The 25205-nt window shown below is 37.0% G+C and overlaps 1 protein-coding gene and 1 long non-coding RNA gene across 2 annotated transcripts; both read left to right on the top strand.

The window, feature by feature from the left end:
- Positions 1-1627: 1627 nt before the first annotated feature.
- Positions 1628-16872, top strand: LOC139124335 (zinc finger protein 493-like). The gene is made up of 5 exons (XM_070690474.1): positions 1628-2275; positions 5806-6022; positions 6617-7314; positions 14946-15914; positions 16109-16872. The coding sequence occupies exons 1-5, from the start codon at positions 1628-1630 to the stop codon at positions 16718-16720; spliced, it is 3144 nt and encodes a 1047-aa protein (XP_070546575.1). The 3' UTR covers positions 16721-16872.
- Positions 16873-21843: 4971 nt separating this feature from the next.
- Positions 21844-23039, top strand: LOC139123990 (uncharacterized). Its single transcript, XR_011549818.1, has 2 exons — positions 21844-22458; positions 22853-23039. It is a non-coding gene; the product is annotated as an uncharacterized lncRNA (long non-coding RNA).
- Positions 23040-25205: the final 2166 nt, after the last annotated feature.

Below are 25205 nucleotides of genomic sequence, written 5' to 3'. Positions count from 1 at the left end.
TCAAGTCAACTGATAATGTATTGGATTGAGTGATTCATGGGAATAGATTCATAGGGATAGATCTATCCTGGATCAATCGATCAATCCATTGATCAATTGATAGATCGACGGATCTATCGATCAATGCACTGATCTATTAATCAAATAACTCTGAAAATAACTCTGAAAACACAAGAATCATGTTTGACATTACATTAATACCATCCTCCCAATATCTCCCATATCTTGCATGCATAGACATCTTAATAACTCCTGACACACAAATATGCTTAAAGGCCAGGAAGTTGATCCCAGAATCGCCTTTGTTCTAGTCTGTAAGAGGATTATGGAGTGTCATAGCCTTTTGTTTTCCATTGAAATTGTAATCTAGTAAGTAGATTTTCTGGCAAGACAATCTGATGCCTGGATAGGAATAATCCTACAGTAACACAACCTGCCAGTGCAGTCAGTTCAAACCATTATGAGGGTAGCTATAGTGAAACTGACTTGAGTGAAAGTACTTTAAATTCAAAGCTTGGATCAGTCAAACTCCAAAATTCAGAACAACAACAATTCACACATGCCTTTGTCTGATTTCTTTCAAACCCTGCATTATGACAGCTACACATCTGAATTATTGTTGAAGTAAACTGATCAAATGCATTCCATTGACAGTCATTGAATAACAATATCCTGTATGGTGCTATTTCTGTGGCATACATGGATGAACTAGAAAATATTAAAACATGAAATAAACCATTACTTGCACATGTGTGTACATTTTTTTATGTGATGGAAAATTAAAAGGCAGTGTCGCTTGTTGAAAGTGATTACTTCAAGCAACCTTGTTTGGTTACGTCATATGATACTTATGATACAGTGTAAGAGATTCAATGACTTCAAAACAAAGAGAAAATGGTGAAAAACTACTATGGGCCTCTTAACAAGTATGTATACCTAGCGAGAAAGAAAAAAGGAAAAATATGCACAAGGCAAAATTGCTGGGTCACATGACCTTGTCCTGCTCAACTCAGAAGTAATATTTTAAAGGTATACAGTCACCTGTAATCTATATATGCCCATATATAGTCAAAGGGGCATTCCTTGGCATTCAAAATGCCCATATGAGGGCGCTGTTTTTAAAAAGCGGCCACCCGCTTAAAATCTGTGATAGGTTAGATTTTCTCTTTCCATGGTAACTGTGGCAAAATTGGAACAGGTGACAGTATACCTTTAAGGAAGAGTGATAAAATTCAATTGCTTCATCTCTTAGTTATTTCAATCTGACACAGATTCTTATTAAAAGTTTGTTGTTTTTCCTCTTTCCAGGGTGAAGAATTAATGGAAAAGCTTGAATGTCAGGTGTTTATCCTTGTCTCAGAAGATGGAATCTGTTCCAGTTTTATGGGAAGTGAAGTCTTCTTGAAAGAGTTCTGTTCATCTGGATTGAGAGTAAAACCAATGGATGTTCTCAGAATGAGGAAAATTATTCAGACACAACCAAACTATTGGATTGCAGAAGACAATGGACGTAGTCAACAAATATTGTACAGAAGTAAACAACAAGAAACAGACAGTAACATTCACAATAATCATCTGTAAGTGTGAGATGGTAGAGACATCCCATTGCTTGTATGATACAATCACCATGACAACTGTTAATGAGAGAGTTGAAATGGATGGTTACTTGGCAACCAATGACATGAACAGTGACTTGATAAATGATAGAAAAGGAGTCAACGATGATTATACAAAACAGAAGCTGGTCTCTGAATCAGATGTTGCAACTTTGGATGAAGAGGAAAAGACAACTGGTGTTTCCATGGAAACTGATGCAAATAGGGAGAATTCTGACACAGAAACAATATCAGATGTGAATGATGAAACAATAAGTACTGTAAGTGGGCATAGCAGTGATATTGCTGCATCACCATGCAACCAGAATAATGAAGAATTTAACTGTGGGAATCCCTTTGACAATGGGGATGGAAAGGTGTCTGAAAAAGTTGACATAAAGACAAAGGAAGTAAACTTAGAAACAAAAGAGGGTGCTGTTGATAAGCAAGACATGTCAAAAAAGAGCAATACGATGAGGAAGCAGAGAAATTTGACAACTCAGAAGTTGAAAAAGACTAGAAAAAGGAAAAATGAGGACAGCAAGGAAAAAAAGAAGAAAAATACTGGGGTAGTTCAAGGCCGAGGACATTATATACATCAGAAGATCAGGTCAGAGGGAGATGTTGAACATCGCAGAGAAATGGTAAAGAAGATCTTCAGAGAATCCAATGATAATGCGGTATATTTATGTGAAAGATGTGGATTGTCATGTAAAAGTTCCAGCAAATTAGAAGTTCATCAACAGAGAGCAGCTTGCTCTGAACGAAAATGTCGATTTTGTGGAAAGAAGTTTCCGCACAGAGAGTGGCAAGAACATTTGCTGAATCATCATGTGACAGAATTAATTGTATATGAGTGCCATGTCTGTGAAAAACAGTTCTGGCAACGTTCAAGTTTTTATGATCATGTGAGGGCGCATCAATTTGACGGAAACCCTTTCATTTGCAACGAATGTGGAGCCACGTTTGCGTCAAGGAGTGCATTACGAGGTCACAAATTAAGACATAGCGGTGCAGAGCTACAATGCAATTTCTGTGAATATAAGACATTTTTTAAATATGATTTAAACATTCACATGAAACGACATAGCGACAGTGAAGCGTTTAACTGTAAATTCTGTGGTAAGCATTTGGTCACTTCAGGTAGTCTGAGCACGCACATCCAACGATTTCACATTCAGTCTAAACATCAGTGTACAGATTGTGAGAAGGAGTTTTCTTTTCTGCATGAGTTAAACCATCATATAGCTCGACACCATCAGGACAACATCAATCATTTCATCTGTGAAAAGTGCGGTAAAGGTTTTCACACTAAAATTCTACTGAACGGCCACTTGAGACAAACACACAGTGAAAACCCTGTACAGTGTGAGGTCTGCGGGAAACAGTTCAGCCACCATTCAAAACTTTGGGCGCACTCACAAATTCATAACAAAGCCATATATCAATCACACCAGTGTGAACTTTGCCCAAGAAAGTTCATGAGTAGGTCAAATGTCAAAGTGCACATGATGTCAGCCCACTGTGATGAAAGACCTCATCAGTGTGAGCTGTGTGGGTATTCCTGTAAACTTAAAGGTAACTTGACAAAACACATGAGAATACACAACAGATAGAGAATAAATTGCTCCGTGTGTGACCTTTGACCTGGTGTAGTTGTATCTTGCTGAATATTTTATGTGGATTTCACAAAGTTTGGTTGGCAATACTTCATAATGTAATAATGTCACTATTTTGTATTTAGATGAGTTCGAGAGTAAAGACTCAAAATAAGAATGCACAACAAGAATGTAATGCAATAAACCAAATTTGTGTACCGGTATTTAAGTGTATTGAGTATTTTTTTGCATATGCCGGTGTACAAGAGCAATTGTGAGTGCTGCCAATATGAAGTTAAATTGTCAAAACAAAGTGGTATACCATTGCAAGGTATGATTTATCGCTATTTTATCATAACAGTATATTAAATTTCTGGCATGGAAGTCAAAAAAAGATTTTTGCTCTTGCTGAGAGCTTGTGCGTGTGCCAGCCATGTAATGCATATTGCGAAGATACCACAGCTGTTTTCACATCTCGACCAATCAGATCGCTGTATTTGCACCATCAATATTTTACCATGCATAATTTAATGATAATAGTGTGATGGTATATTCTGCAACTGGTGTTGAAACTGACGGACGTCAACCTTTTAGCTTCTATCCCTGTAATCTTTGTAGAAAATGGGAGGTCTTTCATAGAAGCATGTTTCAACCTGCATGTAGGTTTCCTCAATACTAAGGATGCATACAATGCTTTTACTTGATACGGTGGCTGTAAAATGTAGGATGGAGACCAAAAATATTGGTACTTTCAAGTTTGTAAAAATACTTCAACCCTCCTCAACAGGTATGTGGTCTGTTAAAAGTCAAGTCAAACTCAAGCATACTGTGGTATATTTTTCCTACTTTTTGATGAGACTGTGTTTACAATTAGCCTTGTAGATCAACAATATTCAGCGCGTCCATGACAGTTGTGATTGCCATGAAATATTAAAATCTACAGACACCTACTATTTCTTGTCTGCTCTCTTATTGCAATCAACAAAGAACAATTGTCCCTTTTTGTGAGCATGCAGAGAAACAATGTACAGTGTCACTGCACATCTAGAATATTTTTGTCACTTCACGTCTGGAAACTCATCTTTATGTTAAAAATCCAGATCGTATGGAACTGCACCGGCCTCTTTGTTCCCTGTGTCAATAGAATTTGAGCAGTACAAATATTATAGTGAGCCTCATGACAGTTGTTACAATGTACAACTTTTGCAGCATTCTCTAACAGAGAAAACCAAAAGTTTGACCTTTAAATGGCAGCTGTTGATTATAGTACTGATTGTTATATCCCCTTTCCATACATTGGCAACTTGTAAACCCCCCTTTCCGTACATTGGCAACTTGTAAACCCCCCTTTCTATACATTGGCAACTTGTAAACCCCCCTTTCTATACATTGGCAACTTGTAAACCCCCCTTTCTATACATTGGCAACTTGTAAACCCCCCTTTCTATACATTGGCAGCTTGTTAGCTCCCCCTCCCCTTTCCATATATTGGCAACTTGTTGGGCCCCCTTTCCACATACTGGCAGTTTGTAAGCACCCCTCTTTCCATACATTGGCAACTTGTATGCCCCCCTTTCCATACATTGGCAACTTGTAATCCCCCTTTCCATACATGGGCAACTTGTAAGCCCCTTTCCATATACCGGTATTGGCAACTTGTAAGCCCCCCTTTCAACACATTGGCAACTTGGAAGCCGATTGATACATAGAAGAAAAAATAGGCTGAAAAATTGGGGAAGAGGTATGCTAATGTCCCTTTTATACTGTACAATTATGACTGACTGATGAGGAAAATCATCCTGTTTCAAAACTTTTTTATGTGTGATCACTTTTTCTATTGTACAAGATGAAGTTTTTGTATAGGAGAAAATCTGTCACATCAGCATCTTCTTTTGTTGAAGACAAACACAGAGATACACAAACACACATTCCAAAATCAGGCCGGTTGTATTTTGAGGGGGGATTTCAAAATTTAGGAAGTCACGAGGTGGAAGGGGGTGCATTTGAATTCAGGCATTTGAAAAACCAGAGAAACTAGTTTTGATTCTAATCCCCCTCCCCTCGTGGTGTCTGTGAATGAAGCCTAAATGGGAAGGATTATTAGCATTTAAGACATAGATGCACTTCTGCATCACAACTCTCCTTACGGATTCTGTGTTACTTTTGGTTTGTCATTGCATACTGGTACACACATCAGCTAGGCTTGGCTTCATGCACTTAAAAAGTTCAGGCCAAGCTGTATAGCTTGCACAATTAATGGTTGCATAGATAATTTTAACTGAGGACCGTAAACTTACCAGGTTTGTATGATGATGATATTGAAAGGAAAAGAGTAAAATGTGTATTATAATGACATTGATAAGTGAAAGACTTAAATTTTTGCTCAAACTTTCCTCGATGAAACTTTTGACAATTCTCTTACAAAAGCAAGAATAAAAACCAGGGTTTACCATGCATTATTTTGAAACCAAATTACCTAAGATTTCCAGATATTTGAAATTCAAAATGGCCGTTATCCCTGTGGTTATTCTATGGGAGAAAAATAACATTTTTGATTAGACTGAAAATTTTCTTTCACCAATTCCTTCAATCTACATCATCTCATCTTTAAGACTGGCACCAAGTCTTTGTTCTTATCAAATCACAACAAAGGCCTTTGCAGGAATAAACTCCAGCACTATCACATAGATGACGAGGTACCTGCAACACCATGTAGCAGCAAGTCAATTGACTGCCTTCCAACCAGCATAATATGTGAAAAACATGCCTGCTCACTGAATTTGAGGAGGCACTATAGACCAGTAGTTAGGGTACCAGTCTCAGAGGATGGTGAGTTTGAGACTCCCTGTTATGTTGAATGATAGTGAGTTTGAGACTCAAACACAGTGTTGTGCCCTTGAACAAGGCACTTAACTAATCCTCATCGCTCCATTGAGCAGTGGGATATGAGCTTTTCTTTGTGTGCTCAACCCTTGTGAAAAGAGGCATAAATAAAGATTATTATCATAATCATTATTGTTATAATTATTTTGCCTACTACCCTCCAGTGTCTATGTTCTGCCTGCTCCTCGCAATAGTTGACACTCTCTATCCTCGTTACCCTCTCCCTACCACTGACAATTCCTATCTGCTCACCAGATATGTACACATGTATGCAGTTTTTAGCAGGCAGGCAAATTTAAAATTATCAGTTCACAACAGTAGACAGAGAAAAAATTAAGTATTTTGCAGAGGATAGGGAGAAATTTTCTGGCAGAGGGGGACAGGAAAATAGGTAGAGGAATGTAGTGATAGACCTTCACGGAACTTTAAACATAATATATTATAATATATATTATAATATAAACCGGTATTATTATATATATTATACTTTAAACATGATTAATTGATGCAAGTCTTTATGATTAATTGATCATGTAAAAGGTCATGAAGTGGATGGAAATGCTTTCTCTTGCGATGTCTGTGGAGCAACATTTGGAGCTCGTAGCTCATTGCGACGTCATAAAGTGAAACACAGGCGTACAGAACTTCACTGCGACTACTGTGAATATAAGACTTATTGTAAATATCAACTAAACATTCACATGAAACGACATAGCGATAGTGAAGCGTTTAACTGTAAATTCTGTGGTAAGCATTTGGTCACTTTAGGTAGCCTAAACAACCACATCCAACGATTTCACATTCAGTCCAAATATCAGTGTACAGATTGTGAGAAGGAGTTTTCTGTTCTGTATGACTTGAATCGTCACATAGCACTACACCATCAGGACAACATCAATCAATTCATCTGTGAAAAGTGTGGTAAAGGTTTTCAAACTAAAGTCATGCTAACTCGTCACCTCCGGTGTACACACAGTGAAAGCCCTGTACAGTGTGAGGTCTGTGGAAAACAGTTCAGCCACCATTCCACACTTAGGGTGCACTCACAAATTCATAACAAAGCTATTTATCAATCACACCAGTGTGAACTTTGCCCGAGAAAGTTCATGAGTAGGTCAAAGGTCAAAGTGCACATGATGTCAGCCCACTCTGATGAAAGACCTCATCAGTGTCAGCTGTGTGGGTATTCCTGTAAGATTAAAAGTAATTTGACAAAACACATGAAAGTACACAACAGATAGAGGATAAATTTCTTCCTGTGTGACCTTTGACCTGGTCTAGTCATATTTGGTCGACTGAATATTTAAAGTGTCTATGTCACCCATTTTTGTATGTCTGAACTTAATTGAATCATATAAAACTGTACTTATTCTTTCCAAAATCCATAATGTTATAGGAGTAGCTATTTCCATAGTGTTGTATTTCACTGTTAAAGTAGTGATAAATTCACCCTGTCTTAGTTCACATTAAACCTCGTATTGGTCACGTGGCATGATGTCAAGTGTGGTAAACAACTGTGAGCAATGCCCTATGGAGCAATAGTTAACACACTCGGTACCAACTCAGGGAAGGAGTGATTGTCACTTTCCCAAATGATAGACGGAGATTGATGCCATTTTGTAGTTCACTTGTGTATGTTACTGTATAGCTTCTCTGGTCTACACTCATGGCACCAATGATGACATCACAAAAATGGATGTGGTCCTGACAATGGTCTTTTCATCAAGCCACGGACATTTTTCACTCCCATATTTATTTATCAACAGAAATGGTCAAAATTGCCAACATTTAGCATATAAATAGTATTACTTGATTCTTGATTATCGTATAAACTGAAGTCAGTGGTGTTTGTATACATGTGTGTATGTACGTACAGTATGTCTGTCAACATTAAAGACTCATGAAACAATGCACTTTTTAGCTTGGTATTGGTGTGTGGATGCATGCTGGGCTGTTGATGGGATTTGTTCAAATGAAGTTTGTATTCCCAAAATTATGCAAATGAGCTCAAAAATGTGAAAATGGTAAAAAAAAAAATAACTCAAGAACTGCTGTTTTGATTGCCTTGAAAATTAGTGCGCAAGTATCTTGCATCTCATATCAAAGACACATGTCAAACTATATTAATTGTTGTATGACCATATTATACGTTTGTGGGAGTTTTAAATCTTTCAGCTGCATTTCACCAAATAAGAGTTTGTGCCTTACAAGTCATTCAAAACAAAAATGTTTGAGTTTTTGTCCTGCGGAATTTAACTTATGAGTTATTGACAACCTCAAAAAAGGCAAAATGTTAAATCCTTTAAATCATAGACTATTTTCAGCATCGCTAGGCTACAAAGTGTAAGACTGTAAAGTTTATTTGCAATGCTTATTTACGTATTTATTTATTTACTTACTTATCTACATGTTATAATGCAACTCCCCTCTTTCTGTCGCACTAATCCCAAAGATTTATGGATAATATTTAAACCTAATCATGCTTTTAAAGCCATTTTCACTGTTTTTCGTTGTTCACTGAATCCAAGTTGAAATAACCTTAAAGTATAAAACAAAAGGAAAAGGTTGTATAAGTATCTGACAACAAACACACAAAACAGGAGTTTGTCTCAGAAACAAATGTTGAAACATTAGATACACATGAAAGGAGAGGTAGTGTTTCCATGGAAACTGATGCCAATCAGGATAGTTGTGACGTGGAAACCATATTAGGTGTTAATGATAAAAGGTTTTCACACTAAATTCTGCTTGGTGGCCACCTTCAGAATAGCCTTGATCGCATTTTAGATTTGTTTCTAAATATGGCTGCACGTGTTCAACTTTTTGTACAACGCTGCCTAAAATTTGGACAAACTTTGTTGTTGCATGTGTGGCTGTTGTTCAAGCTTGTAGTCTGCGCCATGAAATACCTCAAACTAGCATGACTTTTAGTAACCATTGTAATGCTAACAGGTTTTATTTTCATCATCTATGCGGAAAATGCAGAGAAATATTTATTTATGCATATTAATGAGAGGAAAACGACATCATTTGCGATCAGTGCTATACTCACAGGCAACTGTGGCACTTTTGATGTTATTTGGCAATGGGGCCATACCATTTCATTTTAGGGGTTGTTGTAACCTTTCAACAGGAGCATTTTGATATAAGCCAAGGTTTTCCAAAGTATGGAGGATACTTACAATTCATCATATATCCATGCCCATAAAAATTCGCTACATCCTGGTGATGATTATACCCTAAAATATCAGCGGTGATATTTTACAGTGAACGTCTAGATATTCATGATAAACATCATCATGTCTGGAGTGTTCCCAAACTACATTTGCAATTGTATAGTAAACAATGTAACAAACAAGGAAGCTGCCACTCTCAGCCTTTGTGCAATGTTGCTTACATAAGAAAACAGAACGGCTTTGAGGAACAAGGATATTTCGGGAAGCTAAATATGGTACAGTATGTTCAATCTTGTGATAGTGTCATTCACATGTCATTTGTGCTGTGTCAGATACTCAACATCATCTCATATTTGACGCAGCACAAATGACACGAATGCTGATACAACACAGAACTGGAGATATTGGGTAATAACCTCATAGCATTTACTTTTGATTTGGGAATAAAATATAGGATAGAAAGGGAAAAATAATGCTTACTGTTTGGGTAAAAAGTATTTCAGACCTTTAGGATCTGTCCAAAGTGATTCAAACTCAAATGTGATGTGGTTCATTTCATGGTTTTCCAGCAGTAAATTTCATGACAAGCCTACAGTAACCATTTCCAGTGCATCTATAAATGCATTCTTGGTGCAGTACCCATGCGGCCAGTGTATGATCAAGAATATTGTGTTTTTGACGCTCGTTAAATTGATTTGAATAGCCTTGATCAAGATTTCAGGTTTGTTACTAAATATAGCTACACTTGCGCGACTTTTGGACAACGCTGCCTGAAATTCAGACAAATTTTGTTGTTGCATGCGTGGCTTTTGTTGAAGCTTGTTGTCTGAGCAATAAATTGATAAGAATAAGTGTGACTTTTAGTTTCCATTATATCACTAGCAGATTTCATTTTCGTCGTTTAGGCGGAAAATGCGGACAAATATTTATTTATGCATATTAATGAGAAAAAAACATGATGTCATTTGCAATCAGCACTATTTACTGTCTCAGAAAGGAAATCAGAGTTTCATCCTTCGTGTTTTATCCAAAAAGTCAAAGTGTGGTCAGCTCTGCAGAGGTGATTTGAAATAAAGGCGTAATGATACATATGAATCACTGTAATTTGGCTTATCAATATTTTTCTCACAATTTTGTAATAACAGTATTTTCTATGTAAAACGTGTGATTTAAACATTTTACATCCAGAAGCTGTCATAGTTGAAAATACTTCACTTTCGGTCAAAAGGTGACAATGTGGCCTGTGACACCAACAAGTTACCATTGAATCCATTTGATGATGAAAATTTGTCAATATTTCGACAAATCATAGTATTTTCATTTGTACTTACAACCAAAAATTTTGAGAGAAATCATGTAAGAGAGGCATGAAATAAAAATATAATAGCCCAAACAAGGGACTATTTACCCCTGGGACAGGAGACCATTTGTCCTCTTTACATTGAGCAAATGATCACCTACCTTTTGGCATACAGTTCCATGTTTGGGCTATAATATATAATGTAATGTTATTTTCTTTACATATTTGTATGATGATATCGAGGTGACAAATATAAACAAGACAACAAATTTAAATAATTTGTTTATTCACTAAACAATAGACAACAACAAATAATTACTTTCTTTTCATATTTTATTGTGAACAACAAGTATAACCCTGTGTTTCCTGTGTCCTTGAGTATATTACCCAGAAAACAATCAACTCACAAAACATTAAGTGAGCTGATTCAGTGTTTTAATATGTCAAGTCTTCTAAGTGTATTTTTTATCAGGCCTAATGAAACTACAGAGTTGTTGGTCACTCAAAGACCAGTATCACAGTACAATCAGAAGTCCTACTGTACACACCAAAGTCAATTTTTGTCACCTTTATGATAATATACCCCAGTCAGTTTTTTTCTGATTTTTGCCAAAATGTTGACTAAAAATTGTAGCCAATAAAATGTGATGTCCAGTTGATCCAAAATTATCAACAAATTGTAGAAAAATTCATAAACATTGGTAAAATCTTGCACTAAAATTTTGGTGGGAAAAATTACAGCACTCAAAGTGTTAATATGTGGATAAAACAAAAAATTTGGTTAATATATGGATAAAACTGCATGCAAGTTAATCTTGCATGCAGTTTTATCCACAAGACTGTAAAATACTGGGTCCACATCAAATAACAATCAACATTAATCCCAGGAGTTGTTTTATTAACTGTCAGAGGGCCCCCTTAGACATCCACATTGTTTTGATTTGGCAATAGTGTCGTCAAGTTGTGCAGTTTTATCATGCAGCAAGATACATATTAGTCCATGGGACTGAGAATTTATGAATTCACTGAAAAGGGCAAATTGTATTTGTTATTTTCCCAGTATTACTTAACTTCAGTCGGCAACAACCTAAAAACAGGCAAAATGTTAAATCCTTGTATTCAGTTATTGATAATTCTCAGAATTGCTTGGCCACAGTGTGTAAGACTTCATATTTGCTAAGCTTGTTTATTTTTTCTTTTTCCCCTGATTTTCTGTCTCATTCAAACTTTCAGAAATCCCAAAGATTTGTGGATAATTTTTAAGGCAATTGATGCTCTAAGGCAGTTTTTTCTCAATCACTGAATCTCAGCAGAATAACCTTTTAAGTATAACAAAAGGAAAAGGTTGATATTTTACAAAATTATTCTCTCTTATAAAAAAAATTATTCAAGGTATGTAGATGTGTCAGAAACAAAGCCTACCAAGCATCCAGCATACATAGCACTCTCGTGCGCCCCCAACGACTGATGTGAGATTCAAAGGGTTCAGAGGTCACTGCACTGGGTCTGCGATCTTCATTTCTTGCCAGCCGCAAGTCAAGTCTTGCATTCTCGGTTGTAAACACCAGACAGTCAACCATGGCAGGGCAAATCTTTACGACTTCAACTTCGCCAAGGAAGGTTATGATAGACTCGCTTTTTGATCAGGTAGGTACACGTCCAGAGTCGTCAGGAATTTTAATTTAGTAGCTCTGGCCGAGGCCAGACACGTTTCAAATGCCTTGGCATAGCCGGTGAGGCTGTTTTCTGCTTTGTGTTCCCGGCGGCCCGGCGGGGAGTCCGCCGTATAACGCCGGGAACACACAGCATTGTACGCAGGGCTAGCTTCGCAAGTTTAGCGCTCACTGTGGGTATATGGATTGTACATGGCCAAGTACAAGTATTGAGCTTGGCTTGGTCGTCTTGTTCATTGTTGCATGGTTGTTGACTAGCTGTCACGAATTACACGACTAATCAATCCACTGGCACTCGACATCGTTGAATCACTGCTCCATGGCCTCCCAGGGGTTCAACGTTACAGTTCAAACTTATACAAGTCAAGACATTGATTTTGAGGAGGAGTTGTTGACATTGTAAGGTGCACTTTTAGGGCTTGAAAGAGGCCCTACGTATCATGGGGGTCTGCAAGTATGTAATTGAATATGACAATTGCATTTGCTTTCTCGTCCTGTTTTTGGAACTAGATTTGGCCGAGCGGTTCTGCCTGTTGCCTCTCCGCCAAAGATAATAAATAAATAATAATAACATTTTTATTGCTTGTAAAATATAGGATTTACATCACATTTGTGGCAATAAAAGTGTGATACAAAAATAAGTTAAAATTTTCTTCAATAAAGATAAAGTATTACAGTATAATAATAGTAGCTAATAATAAATATAACTAGGTATTTCTTTGTTTATATAAAGTAAAAATATATGATGTGATGTGATGTGATGGATACCGATGTTTTGAGTTCGAACCCAATCGATAACACCATATTTATAACACACACTGGGCCTATCACTTCCCAAATGAGTATTTCTACAGTCTGTATGGTGTAAAGACCCAACACTTTCTTGAAGGCTTCTTGAGCGGTATATGACAAATGTCCAAATGTGGGCTGGCAAATTGGAGGGGGGGGGGGGATATGTCACCTTAAATTTGAAAACTGCAAAGGGGGGGGGGGTCATCGTCATGTATTTTCATTAGCTATGTAGGAAGAAATACACGTTTTAAGTCGTAATGTGGATAGTATAGTATCCTTGGCCCTCGCCAGCATGACCTTGATCATGTCCTGATATCATGGCAGCCCAGGCCAAGGTGATATGATGGAATTCCAAATTCAACATTTTCCTCTGAAAAATGCATCTGGATGAAAATGCACAATTTCCCTTGCAAGTGAGGCCTGTTACAACCAATAACATAGTAACTAACTATTAACATATCAAACCCTATAACTTGGTAAAAATTTACCGATAACATAGTAAATCAACCGATAACACAGTAACAAACCGATATCGTAGTACATTTTTCTAACCGATAACAAAGTAAAAATTTACCGATAACGTAGTAATTTTTCCCAACCGATGACGTATCAAGTCAACTGATAATGTATTGGATTGAGTGATTCATGGGAATAGATTCATAGGGATAGATCTATCCTGGATCAATCGATCAATCCATTGATCAATTGATAGATCGACGGATCTATCGATCAATGCACTGATCTATTAATCAAATAACTCTGAAAATAACTCTGAAAACACAAGAATCATGTTTGACATTACATTTAATACCATCCTCCCAATATCTCCCATATCTTGCATGCATAGACATCTTAATAACTCCTGACACACAAATATGCTTAAAGGCCAGGAAGTTGATCCCAGAATCGCCTTTGTTCTAGTCTGTAAGAGGATTATGGAGTGTCATAGCCTTTTGTTTTCCATTGAAATTGTAATCTAGTAAGTAGATTTTCTGGCAAGACAATCTGATGCCTGGATAGGAATAATCCTACAGTAACACAACCTGCCAGTGCAGTCAGTTCAAACCATTATGAGGGTAGCTATAGTGAAACTGACTTGAGTGAAAGTACTTTAAATTCAAAGCTTGGATCAGTCAAACTCCAAAATTCAGAACAACAACAATTCACACATGCCTTTGTCTGATTTCTTTCAAACCCTGCATTATGACAGCTACACATCTGAATTATTGTTGAAGTAAACTGATCAAATGCATTCCATTGACAGTCATTGAATAACAATATCCTGTATGGTGCTATTTCTGTGGCATACATGGATGAACTAGAAAATATTAAAACATGAAATAAACCATTACTTGCGCATGTGTGTACATTTTTTTATGTGATGGAAAATTAAAAGGCAGTGTCTTTTGTTGAAAGTGATTACTTCAAGCAATCTCTTTTGTTGTTTGGTTACATCATATGATACTTATGATACAGTGTAGAAGATTCAATGACTTCAAAACAAAGAGAAAATGGTGAAAAACTACTATGGGCCTCTTAACAAGTATGTATACCTAGCGAGAAAGAAAAAAGAAAAAACATGCACAAGGCAAAATTGCTGGGTCACATGACCTTGTCCTGCTCAACTCAGAAGTGCTTAATATTTTAAAGGTATACAGTCACCTGTAATCTAAATATGCCCATATATAGTCAAAGGGCGTTCCTTGGCATTCAAAATGCCCATATGAGAGCGCTGTCTTTCAAAAGCGGCCTTCTGCTTAAAATCTTTGATTGGTTAGATTTTCTCTTTCCAGGATAACTGTGGCAAAATTGGAACAGGTGACAGTATACCTTTAAGGAAGAGTGATAAAATTCAGTTGCTTCTTCTCTTAGTTATTTCAATCTGACACAGATTCTTATTAAAAGTTTGTTGTTTTTCCTCTTTCCAGGGTGAAGAATTAATGGAAAAGCTTGGATGTCAGGTGTTTATCCTTGTCTCAGAAGATGGAATCTGTTCAAGTTTTATGGGAAGTGAAGTCTTCTTGAAAGAGTTCTGTTCATCTGGATTGAGAGTAAAACCAATGGATGTTCTCAGAATGAGGAAAATTATTCAGACACAACCAAACTTTTGGATTGCAGAAGACAATGGATGTAGTCAACAAATATTGTACAGAAATAAACAACAAGAAACAGACAGTAACATTCACAATAATCAATCTGTAAAGTGTGAGATGGTAGAGACATCCCATTGCTTGTATGATACAATCTCCATGACAACTGTTAATGAGAGAGTTGAAATGGATGGTTACTTGGCAACCAATGACATGAACAGTGACTTGATAAATGATAGAAAAGGAGTCAACGATGATTATACAAAACAGAAGCTGGTCTCTGAATCAGATGTTGCAACTTTGGATGAAGAGGAAAGGACAACTGGTGTTTCCATGGAAACTGATGCAAATTGGGAGAATTCTGACACAGAAACAATATCAGATGTGAATGATGAAACAATAAGTACTGTAAGTGGGCATAGCAGTGATATTGCTGCATCACCATGCAACCAGAATAATGAAGAACTTAACTGTGGGAAACCCTTCGACAATGAGAATGTAAATGTGTCTGAAAAAGTTGACATAAAGACAAAGGAAGTAAACATAGAAACAAAAGAGGGTGCTGTTGATAAGCAAGACATGTCAAAAAAGAGCAATATGATGAGGAAGCAGAGAAATTTGACAACTCAGAAGTTGAAAAAGACTAGAAAAAGGAAAAATGAGGACAGCAAGGAAAAAAAGAAGAAAAATACTGGGGTAGTTCAAGGCCGAGGACATTTTATACATCAGAAGATCAGGTCAGAGGGAGATGTTGAACATCGCAGAGAAATGGTAAAGAAGATCTTCAGAGAATCCAATGATAATGCGGTATATTTATGTGAAAGATGTGGATTGTCATGTAAAAGTTCCAGCAAATTAGAAGTTCATCAACAGAGAGCAGCTTGCTCTGAAAGGAAATGTCGATTTTGTGGAATGAAGTTTCCGCACAGAGAGTGGCAAGAACATTTGCTGAATCATCATGTGACAGAATTAATTGTATATGAGTGCCATGTCTGTGAAAAACAGTTCTGGCAACGTTCAAGTTTTATGATCATGTGAGGGCGCATCAATTTGACGGAAACCCTTTCATTTGCAACGAATGTGGAGCCACGTTTGCGTCAAGGAGTGCATTACGAGGTCACAAATTAAGACATAGCGGTGCAGAGCTACAATGCAATTTCTGTGAATATAAGACATTTTTTAAATATGATTTAAACATTCACATGAAACGACATAGCGACAGTGAAGCGTTTAACTGTAAATTCTGTGGTAAGCATTTGGTCACTTCAGGTAGTCTGAGCACGCACATCCAACGATTTCACATTCAGTCTAAACATCAGTGTACAGATTGTGAGAAGGAGTTTTCTTTTCTGCATGAGTTAAACCATCATATAGCTCGACACCATCAGGACAACATCAATCATTTCATCTGTGAAAAGTGCGGTAAAGGTTTTCACACTAAAATTCTACTGAACGGCCACTTGAGACAAACACACAGTGAAAACCCTGTACAGTGTGAGGTCTGCGGGAAACAGTTCAGCCACCATTCAAAACTTTGGGCGCACTCACAAATTCATAACAAAGCCATATATCAATCACACCAGTGTGAACTTTGCCCAAAAGTTCATGAGTAGGTCAAATGTCAAAGTGCACATGATGTCAGCCCACTGTGATGAAAGACCTCATCAGTGTGAGCTGTGTGGGTATTCCTGTAAACTTAAAGGTAACTTGACAAAACACATGAGAATACACAACAGATAGAGAATAAATTGCTCCCTGTGTGACCTTTGACCTGGTGTAGTTGTATCTTGCTGAATATTTTATGTGGATTATTTCACAAAGTTTGGTTGGCAGTACTTCATAATGTAATAATGTCACTATTTTGTATTTAGATGAGTTCGAGAGTAAAGACTCAAAATAAGAATGCACACAAGAATGTAATGCAATAAACCAAATTTGTGTACCGGTATTTAAGTGTATTGAGTATTTTTTTGCATATGCCGGTGTACAAGAGCAATTGTGAGTGCTGCCAATATGAAGTTAAATTGTCAAAACAAAGTGGTATACCATTGCAAGGTATGATTTATTGCTATTTTATCATAACAGTATATTAAATTTCTGGCATGGAAATCAAAAAAAAGATTTTTGCTCTTGCTGAGAGCTTGTGCGTGTGCCAGCCATGTAATGCATATTGCGAAGATACCACAGCTGTTTTCACATCTCGACCAATCAGATTGCTTATTTGCACCATCAATATACTGGTATAATAACCATTTTACCATGCATAATTTAATGATAATAGTGTGGTGGTATATTCTGCAACTGGTGTTGAAACTGACGGACGTCAACCTTTTAGCTTCTATCCCTGTAATCTTTGTAGAAAATGGGAGGTCTTTCATAGAAGCATGTTTCAACCTGCATGTAGGTTTCCTCAATACTAAGGATGCATACAATGCTTTTACTTGATACGGTGGCTGTAAAATGTAGGATGGAGACCAAAAATATTGGTACTTTCAAGTTTGTAAAAATACTTCAACCCTCCTCAACAGGTATGTGGTCTGTTAAAAGTCAAGTCAAACTCAAGCATACTGTGGTATATTTTTCCTACTTTTTGATGAGACTGTGTTTACAATTAGCCTTGTAGATCAACAATATTCAGCGCGTCCATGACAGTTGTGATTGCCATGAAATATTAAAAATTACAGACACCTACTATTTCTTGTCTGCTCTCTTATTGCAATCAACAAAGAACAATTGTCCCTTTTTGTGAGCATGCAGATAAAACAGTGTACAGTGTCACTGCACATCTAGAATTTTTTTGTCACTTCACGTCTGGAAACTCATCTTTATGTTAAAAATCCAGATCGTATGGAACTGCACCGGTCTCTTTGTTCCCTGTGTCAATAGAATTTGAGCAGTACAAATATTATAGTGAGCCTCATGACAGTTGTTACAATGTACAACTTTTGCAGCATTCTCTAACAGAGAAAACCAAAAGTTTGACCTTTAAATGGCAGCTGTTGATTATAGTACTGATTGTTATATCCCCTTTCCATACATTGGCAACTTGTAAACCGGGCCGGCCCCTTTCTATACATTGGCAACTTGTAAACCCCCTTTCTATACATTGGCAACTTGTAAACCCCCCTTTCTATACATTGGCAACTTGTAAACCCCCCTTTCTATACATTGGCAACTTGTAAACCCCCCTTTCTATACATTGGCAACTTGTAAACCCCCCTTTCTATACATTGGCAGCTTGTTAGCTCCCCCTCCCCTTTCCATATATGGCAACTTGTTGGGCCCCCTTTCCACATACTGGCAGCTTGTAAGCACCCCTCTTTCCATACATTGGCAACTTGTATGCCCCCCTTTCCATACATTGGCAACTTGTAATCCCCCTTTCCATACATGGGCAACTTGTAAGCCCTTTCCATATACCGGTATTGGCAACTTGTAAGCCCCCCTTTCAACACATTGGCAACTTGGAAGCTGATTGATACATAGAAGAAAAAATAGGCTGAAAAATTGGGGAAGAGGTATGCTAATGTCCCTTTTATACTGTACAATTATGACTGACTGATGAGGAAAATCATCCTGTTTCAAAACTTTTTTATGTGTGATCACTTTTTCTATTGTACAAGATGAAGTTTTTGTATAGGAGAAAATGTGTCACATCAGCATCTTCTTTTGTTGAAGACAAACACAGAGATACACAAACACACATTCCAAAATCAGGCCGGTTGTATTTTGAGGGGAGATTTCAAAATTTAGGAAGTCACGAGGTGGAAGGGGGTGCATTTGAATTCAGGCATTTGAAAAACCAGAGAAACTAGTTTTGATTCTAATCCCCCTCCCCTCGTGGTGTCTGTGAATGAAGCCTAAATGGGAAGGATTATTAGCCATAGATGCACTTCTGCATCACAAACTCTCCTTACGGATTCTGTGTTACTTTTGGTTTGTCATTGCATACTGGTACACACATCAGCTAGGCTTGGCTTCATGCACTTAAAAAGTTCAGGCCAAGCTGTATAGCTTGCACAATTAATGGTTGCATAGATAATTTTAACTGAGGACCGTAAACTTACCAGGTTTGTATGATGATGATATTGAAAGGAAAAGAGTAAAATGTGTATTATAATGACATTGATAAGTGAAAGACTTAAATTTTTGCTCAAACTTTCCTCGATGAAACTTTTGACAATTCTCTTACAAAAGCAAGAATAAAAACCAGGGTTTACCATGCATTATTTTGAAACCAAATTACCTAAGATTTCCAGATATTTGAAATTCAAAATGGCCGTTATCCCTGTGGTTATTCTATGGGAGAAAAATAACATTTTGGATAAGACTGAAAATTTTCTTTCACCAATTCCTTCAATCTATATCATCTCATCTTTAAGACTGGCACCAAGTCTTTGTTCTTATCAAATCACAACAAAGGCCTTAGCAGGAAAAAACTACAGCACTATCACATAGATGACGAGGTAACTGCAACACCATGTAACAGTAAGTCAATTGACTGCCTTCTGACCAGCATAATACCGGTATGTGAAAAACATGCCTGCTCACTGAATTTGAGGAGGCACCATAGACCAGTGGTTAGGGTAACAGTCTCAGAGGATGGTGAGTTTGAGACTCCCTGTTATATTGAATGAGAGTGAGTTTGAGACTCAAGCAGAGTGTTGTGCCCTTGAACAAGGCACTTAACTAATCCTCATCGCTCCATTGAGTAGGGGGATATGAGCTTTTCTGTGTGTGCTCAACCCTTGTGAAAAGAGGCATAAATAAAGATTATTATCATAATCATTGTTGTTATAATTATTTTGCCTACTACCCTCCAGTGTCTATGTTCTGCCTGCTCCTCGCAATAGTTGACACTCTCTATCCTCGTTACCCTCTCCCTACCACTGACAATTCCTATCTGCTCACCAGATATGTACACATGTATGCAGTTTTTAGCAGGCAGGCAAATTTAAAATTATCAGTTCACAACAGTAGACAGAGAAAAAATTAAGTATTTTGCAGAGGATAGGGAGAAATTTTCTGGCAGAGGGGGACAGGAAAATAGGTAGAGGAATGTAGTGATAGACCTTCACGGAACTTTAAACATAATATATATTATAATATATTATAATATAAACCGGTATTATTATATATATTATACTTTAAACATGATTAATTGATGCAAGTCTTTATGATTAATTGATGCAAGTCTTTATTAATCACCTGAGTGTTTAAAGTTCCATGAAGTCCTATCACATTCACTCCATTCCTCTACAAATTTTCCTGTCACAATGCAAGAGAATTTCTCCCTACCCACTGTAAAAACTTAATTTCTTCACTGTCTACAGTAAAAAAGGACAGTTTTCTCCCTGTGAACTGATTGTTTTTAAATTTGCGTGCTGCTAAAAACTGCATATAAACACCTTCCTGCATGAAGTTTCTTTGGTTGCACCCGATTTAACTTACAAACGAGCAAAATTATAGACAAATGCCAAGTGACTTGCAGGCTCATGTACTTATCTTTGTATGGTGAATGTTAAACATTCAATATATTTTTTATTGGATTCAAACTCACAACATATGGCACCCAGCCACTTACGAAGACATCAAAGTTGAAACCATTCATCAAAATCCCCACCTGTAAAAGGAGTCGTTCAATAACTGAGCTACATTATTACAACTATTCTAACTACTACCCAGATCCACACCACTTAATTTATGAAGCAATCACATACTCTCTATCACACATCGAACACATACTTTATCAGACCAAGGAATACATTTATGAACCCTTACCGAAAATTATTTCTACTGCAAATTTGCCGTAAGTTTGCTGCAAATATGCAGCAAGCATATAGCTTGCAGGAAGGAGTTGCAGAAGTTTGCAGGTAGATGTGACCCTCCTGCAAACCCTTAAGTCAGTTTGCAGCAAATTTGCGGTAAACGACTAAGTTGCTGCAAATTTGCGGCAAACCAGATTATTGCTGCAAATATGCAGCAACACATGATTGACATATTTCCCACTATTTCATTACCAGGGAGTACACACTACACACTGAGTACTGTTGCACTTCGTGACCAGTCATGTGTAAGCAACATAAAATTGATCTTTCATTTATATTTTATGTTCATTTATTTCATAACAGACAATCCACTTTTTAAATTATAATAACTGGTATGAACAGCTTCAGTTATGCTGGTGAAAGCATTGCATGGATATAGAGTGCATCTATAGTATATACTGTAGTGACATGATGTAATAAAAGTGCCCTTTGAAAGTTTGACAATCTGGTTGGGTAAATTATGGTTGGATCGAAAACTGAATTTTTAGGGAAACAAATTTTTGAAACAGGGACTTGTCTGTCTTGCAAGTTACACCCTGTATTTTCTGCGAATGATACCAAAATGCAAACAGTTTCGATCGAAATGTGCGTTTGATGATGGTCTGTAAGGACACGTCGTAGACTTTTGTTACTGCAAATCTGTACAGTAATGTTTCCTCCTCCAAGCAGAGTAGTGGCTGTGCTCCAAGCCATTCATCCCATCAATATAGTAAGTTTACATGTATACGGTACACAATGCACTGCAGCTTACAGTCTGTCCCATCGATGCCGCTGACAAAATCTCGCCTTCTGATAACATGGATTGAGGTAAAAGGCTTTTGTCCATGTTTTCAGCGTTAGAGTTATATTGCCGAGCACAAATTTGAGGTTTAGGATTACACTCCATCCCGAGTCGCTGTAAAGCGCCGCTTCACCAACGTCCAACACGTCCTGTGTATCAGCTGCGAGCAGCCGACATGTTTACACTCTCCGGTCACGGTTCATCAAGGTCAGTTCGCGCATTGATATTGATTCTAGATCTTCGTGCTGAAATAATTTTTACTCTCTTTTTAGTCTTTCTATGATAAAAATAACCATTTTCATTAAACTAATAAATTAAATGCTATATTAAGTATGAAATATAACGGATTGGTGCAGATGTAGAGTCAATTCCAGCATTTAAAAACGGCACTACTTTATCAATTGCATAATGATTTATAGATCGCACTTCCGTTATCGTCATGAGGCTTGATCGGCGCGAAGTTAGAATTTAGTACCATCGGCCAGTGTCGGCTGCGTACTTGTGAGCAGGGAGTTTTCTAGAGGACAATTTCGTGATCTTTCTATGGAATCGCCAGCCAAATGATATCATATAGTTGCAAAAACGTGTATACAGTACCAGAGACAGGCGGAGTTCTAAATTTGTGAACGCGAGCGGCAGTAAAGATGCCGACTATATTTTCTGAGTACGGTATTTACACACAGCACGGTGAGACCTGCAACCGGACCGGGAATCGTCCAGCGTCTGTGAGCCGTTCAGAAATGTAAGTCAATGTACCGTTCGTCTGTACATCGATCGCTATAATTATGTTCTGTAATCGTTGTATTGCAATCTTTACCTAAAGATAAATTTTCGTTGAGTACTGATTCATACTGAATACACTTTCGTTTCACAACAGTTACTTACAGTAAGTGCTGAGATTTTTGCAGATTGTCGCCGTCGTGTATGTAACAACATACGGCGAGTTGTCCGCTGTCGGACATTTTAATCATTATTAATTTAATTTCGATCATGAATATTTATGCATTTTCTGCTTCAATTTTTCAACTTGATTTTGTCTCATTTTCAAATAATTATCGATTTCTTTCATGAAATTTACAATGTTTGGTCAAACGGTAAAGACTTACACTCTTTCCTGAACAATTTATATTTTTCAGAATCCATTGCTGGTACACTAAAGGGGACAAGAAATTCAGAGAACAGAAAGCCAAATCGCAGCCTTTGACAGTAATGTAAATGTTACATGAAACTTCTCAAGTCAAAAGAAAATCTTGACATCATGACACTTATGTGGCATGAAATGAACATGGCATATAAAATAAATTGTACCACAATTGAATTTAACCTTTTTTTCTCTGTCATCTTTTTGTTTATAGTAACTTTATTTGCGCTGACCATTGTTTCTTGTGAAACTGGTATTTCAGAGTTTAGTTGGATAAATAATATTTATATATTGGCGGACTGTGGACAGCACAAGATGTGTTTTATCCAACTAAACTCTAAAATACCAGTTTCACGAGAAACAATGGTCAGCGCAAATAAAATAATTTGCTGTATGGAGTTTGCGGCAAATTTTCAGTAACATTCAATTAATTTGCCGCAAGTTTGCTGCAAGGATTGTGCCGCAAATTTGCTGCAAAGAGTTTGCAGCAACGTTGCGGCAGGGAGTTTGCTGCATATTTGCAGCAAGTTCACAAGAAACCTAATTTGCATCTGAAAAATGAACCACCCGCATATTTGCCGCAATAGTTTGCTGCAAATTTACTGCAAAGCTTGCGGCAAATTTGCAGTAACAGTTTGCGGGAGGCCTAAATTTCGGTAAGGGAAGACAGCCTCAAAGACAATTCTGTCAACCAGCAGGCTATCAATCAACCCAGGCTAGATACTAATTCAGTAGATTTCAGTAGAAAATTCCATCATTCTCATACAAACAGACAGACTGAGAGTTTTTGTGATTATCATACAAACAGACAGAGTTGTAACAGTGGTTCTATTATTAAAGATGGCAACAGTAAGTCCATACGCCAATCTGTTTTCAGTATGTCTGTGTATCCAAAAGTCAAACAGGGCCTGGACATTTTAAGTATTCAATATAAAAAAGAAACTCTGCTGACATATTTATGCAAACTTTGACAAATTGAAAGTGAGTGAGCCCGTGGCCTCTTCAGGGAGTTTTCTATGCTAGTTTCTGATTAACACTTTGAGTGCCAAAGTCAATTCTTGTTGCCTTTATAAAATACATCAAAGTAATTTTTTTCAGATTTTTGCTACAATTTTGATAAAAAATGAAATGTCCAATAAAATCATCAAAGAAATTATGAAAAATTCTTAAAAATTTGCAAAATGTTGCACTAAAGTGGGAAAAAAAATACAGCACCCTAAAGGGTACATTTGCCGCCCTTCAATATCTATCCTCCACTCTACTTATATGATACACAGACTTTCAAGAAAGGTAAAAAAAAATTGAAAAGAAAATGTGAAAGACGTGAGATTTTAACAGTAGAAGTAGATGAGTTTTTCTAAAAATAATGTCAATGACACTGGGCTCACATTTGCTTTGATGTGGCAGGCCAGAGTGAGTATACTCTACGAAGTTTACCCCAGTGAACATGCATACCAAGTTTCAAGGCAATTTGACAAGCGATTTCAGAGAGAAAATGATTTTTTGACATAAGGGGGAAAATTGCGCCAAAAATACAAATATGAAAATTTCACCATAATTTGAACACACTCTACTCTCTACTAAGTGTGACTCTAGGTACATGCATACCAAGTTTCAATGGAATCAGAATAGTTAATTTTGAGAAAAATGATTTTTGACCAAAAATGCCAAAAATGGCCTCAAAAAGACAAATACAAAAATTTCACCACAATTTTTACACATCCAACAGAAGACAACCCTAGAATGAAGAGTATCAAGTTTCAAAGCAATCCAAAAAATACTTTTGGAGAAAATTATTTTTTGACCAAAAATTGGGAAAATTGCCCCAAAAATACAAATATGAAAATTTCACCACAATTTAAAGAAACCTGACAGAGGTCCATTCTAGGATCATACATACCAAAGTTTCAAGGCAATGGGATGAGCGCTTTTAGAGAAGATTTTTTGACCAAAAACGGGAAAATTGCCCGAAAAATACAACTTCCAAAATTTTACAACAATATTTGAACAAATGTAACAAAAGTAACCGTAAAGAACCTGCATACCAAGTTTCGACTAAATCTGGCCTGTGGTTACAGAGTTTTAGCAATTTTCAGGATTTTCCCATTTATTACCTCATTTGCATATTGTTGACACTGACATGTTCATTTGAACAAATTCACATCTCCATCCCTGGGCGCACCTGTACACCAAATACCAGGATGGTAGGTGTTGCAGTTTAGGATGTGGACGGACATACAGCACAATTACTAACATACAGACGCAACTGACCTACCATATAAGCTCTCTTTGGTATATACCGTATACTTGTACCAAATGTGAGCTAAAAATGACCTGTGCCTACATTA

This window comes from Ptychodera flava (genome assembly GCF_041260155.1).
Source record: "Ptychodera flava strain L36383 chromosome 23 unlocalized genomic scaffold, AS_Pfla_20210202 Scaffold_23__1_contigs__length_28996876_pilon, whole genome shotgun sequence".
Classification (NCBI taxonomy): Eukaryota; Metazoa; Hemichordata; class Enteropneusta; family Ptychoderidae; genus Ptychodera; species Ptychodera flava.
This window is presented reverse-complemented; position numbering and strand designations above follow the sequence as displayed.

Excerpts from the sequence above, each read along its gene's own strand:
- LOC139124335 (XM_070690474.1), top strand. The coding sequence starts at position 1,628 with ATGACAACTGTTAATGAGAGAGTTGAAATGGATGGTTACTTGGCAACC. Across the intron at positions 2,276-5,805 it reads GAGAATCCAATGATAATGCG|ACTGGCACCAAGTCTTTGTT; the intron begins GTATATTTATGT and ends CTCATCTTTAAG. Across the intron at positions 6,023-6,616 it reads GGTACCAGTCTCAGAGGATG|GTCATGAAGTGGATGGAAAT; the intron begins GTGAGTTTGAGA and ends ATCATGTAAAAG.